This window comes from Lepidochelys kempii, chromosome 4 (genome assembly GCF_965140285.1).
Source record: "Lepidochelys kempii isolate rLepKem1 chromosome 4, rLepKem1.hap1, whole genome shotgun sequence".
Taxonomy (NCBI): domain Eukaryota; kingdom Metazoa; phylum Chordata; order Testudines; family Cheloniidae; genus Lepidochelys; species Lepidochelys kempii.
In genome coordinates, this window is record NC_136383.1 from 128,979,569 (window position 1) to 128,986,463 (window position 6,895).

At 45.5% G+C, this 6,895-nt stretch overlaps 1 protein-coding gene across 1 annotated transcript in view; it reads left to right on the forward strand.

Annotated features, from left to right (window-relative positions):
• RPIA (ribose 5-phosphate isomerase A) overlaps positions 1-5,731 on the forward strand; it is a 32,262-nt gene extending 26,531 nt beyond the window's left edge. The window contains exon 9 of the mRNA XM_073342909.2: positions 4,579-5,731. Coding sequence (XP_073199010.2) covers positions 4,579-4,676 — 98 coding nt within the window. The 3' untranslated portion in view covers positions 4,677-5,731. The remainder of the gene's footprint in view (positions 1-4,578) is intronic.
• Positions 5,732-6,895: the final 1,164 nt, after the last annotated feature.

Here is a 6,895-nt window from a genome sequence, read left to right on the forward strand (position 1 = left end):
TATTCACATAGCCAGAGTTGCGTAACTCAGATTGATTCCCCACCCCGGTGTAGGCCAGGCCTTAGTGCACTAGCTCGATCAAAGCTAGCCCCTGCACATCCGCGTGAGCTGGGAATTCCACTTCCCATCTGCAGTGCAGACATGGCCATAGGTCTTCGGGCAGTGATTTAATTTTGGGAAGAGAATTTTTTTTTTTTTTTTTTAACCTTTGTATAGCTCAAAAAGGGGTTAGTCAGATGAGCTTTTGTTGGTCAAATAAAATAAAACAGAAAACTTGTATATTTCAACTCCCAGTAAGAAGGTCCACTGCTTTTACCTCTGACTTAAATTACACTTATTTAAAAAAAAAAAAAGTGATCTCTTTAGTTCTGAGATCATCCACCAGGTGGCAGCATTGTTTCATTCATCTTTTCAAAACAAACTTTGTCTGAGATGGTACACAAGTAAACTCGATTCTGCAGCCCTACTCGTTATGTGTGGCATACTTGTGAGGAAACGTGCTGTGCAGAGATGCTAGCCTTCCCTAATTTTCCATAATCTTCCCGGTTTTACATGTAATTACAAAATTCGTAATTCAGGCTTAAATCAACTAATTTTGCAAGTGCGCGTGTATTTCATAGAATAGACTATCAGGGTTGGAAGTGACCTCAAGAGATCATCTAGTCCAACCCCCTGCTCAAAGCAGGACCCATCCCCAATTTCGTGTGCGCGCGCGTGCATACAGGTCACTCACCACCACTGAGGTCCGAGGAGCACAGAGAACAGTGCCGCTGCGGCTGGGGGAGCTCTTCACCACCACCTTGTGGCACACACGCAAACTGCGCAGTGAGGCTCTGATAGGAGGCGAGCCATGTTGAAGGGGTTGGGGTGCTGCTGGGTTCACTGCCCAAGCCACAGGCTGCTCTTGCTCTTGCTGCCCCCTTGCTCTTGCTACCCCAGGTGGGCCCTGCTGGACAACGCTAATGCGCGCTGAGTAACAAGAATGCTCCAGCAGGGTCTGCCCGGGGCAGTTAGAGCTTAACACATAGCCTGTGTCTTGGGCGGTGAATCCAGCAGTGTCCCAAGCCCCACTGGCCATCACTGCGGCTTGTCTCTTGTCACACCATCACTGCGCAGTCTTGGGGAGAGGAGAATCCAGAGGGGCAGGAGGACACAACAGAGGAAGAGAGCAGGAGCGTGACAGAGGAGGGGAAGAGGAGGAAGATCATCTTGGGAAGAAGGTTCAGGCCCAGAACTGGCCAAGGTAACTAAGAGCCCTAAGCAGCATAGGAGGGCAGCTTTCCTTGGTCCAGACCTCCCCTTCTCCCTCTTCGGGGGTGGGATCAAGGGTGCAATGAGGGGTGGTGCAGGGCATCCAGGCCTCCCCCTTGGCCATAGACCATAGACATCTAAAGTGCAGCCCAAACGGTCAAGGTGCTATCCCCAAGCCCCTGTCTGTATTTGGCTTCACACCTTTGGCATTTGCTGATGATCCAAGCAACATCACTGATTTTTTCCATAAACATCCCTAAAAGTCTCAGAGCAAAGTTGGCAGCTCTGCACAGGAGTAAGGACAACTGAGCATCAGGTTGGCCAAAAAACCAGCCCTTACGGATTAAAACCTCTCAGCAGAGTTTATATTTTATTTAAAAGAAAATACTAAGTACGCTTGGGTGCAATTCTTCACCACATGGGTGTTTTTCTCCACGTTAAACAGTGTCCACAGTCTTGCAGTGTGTTGTGCATGGGCCAGTGTAACAACCTGCCTGCTGGCCCTGTATTGTAGCCTTGGGGCCTTACCCAGGAAGCGTGTGGTCCTGAAATGGTGTGTTCTGGAAGAGGTATGAGGTTACTCGGATCCTAATTGATGTTTGCTGTTGAAACCCTTAATGGCAACAAAATCATGGTGCCTTGCATTTCGTAACCCTTTTTCTTCCCAAAGCAAAATTAAAGTGGTGTACAAATTACGGCATCACTTCCACGGGCCACTGAATGGAGCCCGCTCGAGGGGAAGGTGTGTCAGCTGTTGTACATAGCATTGCTGGGTGCTGTTAAACAATGTAAGGGAGGAGATGAAAAGGGCGCTACAGGGGAATTTCTATTGTAGATTACTGGCATTTGGTCACGGTATCAGTGTTAACACTTCTCCAGCCATAAAGAATGCATCTGACTTTCAGTGCCGCAAGTGAACATGACTCTGTTCGGAGACCATTTAAATACATGCCGCTCATTTCGTTTCATGTCGGGATGAGCACAGCAGTGTCGTTCAGGAACAGGAGTCTGGAGGCCTGTTGTAACAAATACAGCTTTCGCTATTTCGCTGCATAATGCAACTGGTCGCCAGGTGACTTTGTTTCAGATACTTTTCCATATTTAACGCCAGAAGAGACCATTAAATCATCTAGTCTGATTTCTTGCATGCCACAGGCCAGGGAATTTCATCTAGCTCCTCCTGTATTGCGCCCAGTAACTTGCCTTTTAAATCAAGGAGGGGGAAATTAAATCTTGGTCATATAGTTTAAATCCTGTGTACCACTCTGCACAATTTTCTCTATTGTGATTTCCTCCCTAAAGCCCTGATTCAGCAGGGTACTTAGCATGGCTCTAATTTTAAGGGTACGAGCAGTCCTGTTGCCGTCAGTGATCTTACTCACGCTAAAAGTGAGGCTTGTGCTTATGTACTTTGCTGACTCAGGAACTATGGACATATCTACATCAGAGGTGGTGGTGGTGAGAATCCTTGGTTGCTGCTGGTGGACTCAGTAGCGGTTCTGTTGAGGGAGGGGGTGATCTCTGTAAAGGGGCCACTTACCGGTTTATTTTTCGTGCTCTGAACCATTATAAATGATCTGATCTCACGCCTCCTAAGAGTCTCGCACCTTGTTGTGGCAGCCTTGTGGGGAAAACCCCAGACTCCCCTTCCCCCTGAAGTAATTGGCTCTGGAGCATAAGAACGGCAATACTGGGTCAGACCAAAGGTCCATCTAGCCCAGTATCCTGTCTTCTGACAGTGGCTAATGCCAGGTGCCCCAGAGGGAATGAACAGTGTGATCAATTCCCTGTCTCCCATTCCCAGCTTCTGGCAAACAGAGGCTAGGGACACCATCCCTGCCCATCCTGGCTAATAGCCATTGATGGACCTATCCTCCATGAATTTATCTAGTTCTTTTTTTAACCTTGTTATGGTCTTGGCCTTCACAACATCCTCTGGCAATCCACAGGTTGACTATGTGTTGTGTGAAGAAATACTTCCTTTTGTTTGTTTTAAATCTGCTGCCTATTAATTTCATTTGGTGGCCCCTAGTTCTTGTGTTTCTGAGAAGCAGTAAACACTTCCTTATTTACTTTCTCCACACGAGTCATGATTTTGTAGATCTCTATCATATCCCCTCTTTAGTTGTCTTTTTTCCAAGCTGAAAAGTGCCAATCTTATTAATCTCGCCGCATATGGAAGCTGTTCCATACCCCTAATCATTTTTGTTGCCCTTTTCTGAACCTTTTCCAATTCCAGTGTATTCCAGGTGAGTTTGGCCATTTGCTGCTCCATAGATGGTGTGAGACCCAGGCTAGCACTGGATTATGAAAGCATCAGGGGCCACCTGCTGGTGCAGAAACCTGCCTCTGCTGTGAGGCCTGGAGCAGAAAGCAATGATGAAACCTGGCCCCTTTTAGTGTTTGCAGGAATCACAGTCTGAGGGCCTAATCCTTCGTCTCCTAGTGATTACGCCTGTCGTACCAAAATGGCTTTTTGCTAATCTGGTTCCTAGCCCAGCTTTGCGTGGAGGAGCTTCACATTGTAACATCTGACCCACCCCTGCAGTCTGCCCAAACCCCTGCAGCTTAAATAGCCTCCCTCTACTGCTTGGACTTTGTGTGACGTCCTTCCTCCACCTCCCGGCCTCCAAGAATATCTCCATTGGCTTCTCCACTTCTGCCTTAAGCTTAAGACTGTTGTCCTTGCTTCAGTGCCCTGCACTACTCTGCCACCTTCTGAAGGCCACAGAGCTGGATTCCTGTACCAGTACGGAGACCCACTGGCTTTGTGGGGCTCTCCATGGGTGCAGATGTCCTCTTGCACTGAGCTGGTTGCAAAGTCAGGGTGTTAGCAAGCACTTCACTCTATGTTCTGTTCATACCCATAAGAACAATCATTCCAGATCAGCTCAGTGGTCTATATAGTCCAGCATCCCTCCTTAACAGTGGCCAGTACCGCTGCTCCAGCGGGTGGTGTAAGAAATCCTGTAGTGGGGAATTCTGGGAAATCTGCCTATAGAGAAACTTTTCTTAACCCTTTCTTCCCCCCATCAAATTCTAGGTTGGCTTATGTCCGGAAGCATAAATGTCATAAGCTTGTCAGGACAGAAGCTGATTTTGTAAAGCCATAGTGGACTTTGAGGCCCAGGTCCTCAAATGTATTTAGATGCCTAAGTCCCTTTGAAATCAATTGGAGTTAGATGCCTAAATACCTTCTGAGCGTCTGGCCTGAATGCCTGATCAGTAATACAGTCCCTAATTCTAGAGGATTAGAGCAGCCGGGGTAAGCCTGGCAGATAAGAGATGGTTCGAGCCCTAACCTGTGTGTGAATGTTCTCTTCCCAGGAGTGGTGGAGACAGGTCTCTTCATCAACATGGCCGACGTGGTTTACTTTGGCATGGAAGATGGTTCTGTCAGCGCCCGTGAGAAACTGGCCCTCTGACACAGTCCAGCCACATGATGCTCTCTGCCTTCCAAACAGCGGTCGTAATGGTGCCAACCTGACACATTGCCTTAACGAGCAGCTGGTCAGTCGCAGAGGTTGGGGCAGAAGGTCTTTCGGGATCCGCTGACGTGCTACTGAATGTCTTTTTTAAAAACTATATTCTCTATTTTTTATTGTTCAGGAACGCTTGTCATTTTTTTTTAAAAAAAAGAGTCACTTGAATAGAAGTTGCTTTTAACATTTTTATTTTGTTTTATAAGAAGCATTTACCAAAAAAGACACATCTTACAGAACTTGAACCCTCTGGTTGCTCTGACAGCGTCTTGTTGCGGGGAGAAAGGTGATCAAAATGTATTATTTTTATTTAGTTTTCTGGGAGGAAAAATTAAAGATGCAGCATGTAAAACCAGGGCATATCCAGTTGGGACCTGCTGATGCCTTATTGGAACCTTTTGGTTCTGTATTTTCTCCCCTTTGGTTTTTTTACATCATGGTTTTTAATAGTACAGAATGCCTAGTTATTCTGCATGGGTAAAATTTACCCACTGTGCAGAGGGTCATGACAGAAGTGTTGCATGGGCTTTTTCTGGCGCTTTGCATAGGAGTGAATTTCATCCTTTGGGCCAAATGCTGCTCTGTTAAACCAGTGTCAATCCACAGTAACTCCCATCAAGGTTAATTTCAATCAGTGAAGTTACTCCAGATTGACATCCTTGTAAACAAGAGCAGAATTGGGGCCTGGATCAAGTTTACAGAAGTGTATTGAAGAAGCTTTCAACAATGTCTAGTACCTTAGCGGCAAATCATTCGGTTAGGAATGAAGACAATTTATCACACCTCACAGCTGGGTTGATTCATGGGAGGATAGATCGGAAAGCAAAGGAATATTGAGTCTTCCTGCCTGGACTGGATACAAATGTAGCAAGAGAACAAGGCAATCATCTGATGTATCCTATTCCTCCTATAGGTGCTTTGCATGTTATAGTGTCAAAAACATGAGTCATCACTTTGTATGTTATGGGCACTGAAATAAAGAACTGTAATGCCAGGTTTTTGACTGTTCTGATTCTCTTTTACGATGAAATATTTAATACCTGATGAGACAGAACCTCAGTTGGTGTAAATCATCTTCGCTAGAGCTATGACTCTTTCCACTTGCCAAGGATCTGCCCCGATTTGGGTAGCTTAAGGCCTTATGTGGGATTTAAATGGGGCTTAGGCTTTGTGCTGGCTCTCTCTACAAGGGTGAATTTCACCCACACTGAATGCACCAGTTCACATTTGATTTCCTCTTTGATCTTATCAAAATATTTTGTTTTGCTGTCACCCAAGTGTCTGAACAACACCTGTTAAACTGCAGCACTTGCATGCAAATTCTATGAAACTGAGTGAGAATTTGCATCTGTGTCTAAAAACGGCACGTGTGAGTAAGATGTTATTCCCTTTTTGCAAAAAAGGTTATTTTGATTATCTGAAACCTCCTCCTCCCTGCAGACGTGTCCTGTCAGGTCTAAAACTGCCCCATAGTTTTATACCAAGATGGCCTGCGATAGAGCATTTCCAATAGAGTGATTATGATGGAACATTATGGTAAGAAACAGTTTGTAAGATACTATCACAGCAGCCTAGATTAGGAACATGGAGCCAGAGAGACATTGTTTCAGATTGATCGAGTGAAATTTTCAGACTCTTCATCCCTTTATTTTCTATAACATCATAGTAGAATGAACAATAAAGCAAAACTAATTTAATTCCCACACAGGATTCTGTCTTGTTGCACACTGTGCTTTCCAAAAAGAGGCGTTTTTTTGGGCAGGGAGGGACAATTCCTGTTTTCTGCATATTTTGATTTCCCTAAAACAAATGGCCATGTCACCAAAATAAATCATTGGGCCCTCGTATTTCACCGTGAGCTTGATCAATGAGTCCAATGGGAGGATGCAGTAGCAGGCATCATGTGCTTGTTCACCCTCACATTTATAATATTACCTGGATATTTTCTTTTTGTGTGTGGGGGTGGGGAGGGGAGCAGGTGGTGGAAGCAAGTGTAATAACACTTTATTATAATTATATAGCACATTACAACTGAGGATGTCCTCCGCCTGACCCTGTGTCCACGGTTACTGTCTGGGTGTGGAATAAGCCATGATACCGCATATCTCATTACCAGCAGGCCCTACTGGATTAAGGAGACAATGTTATAGACATAACTCTGA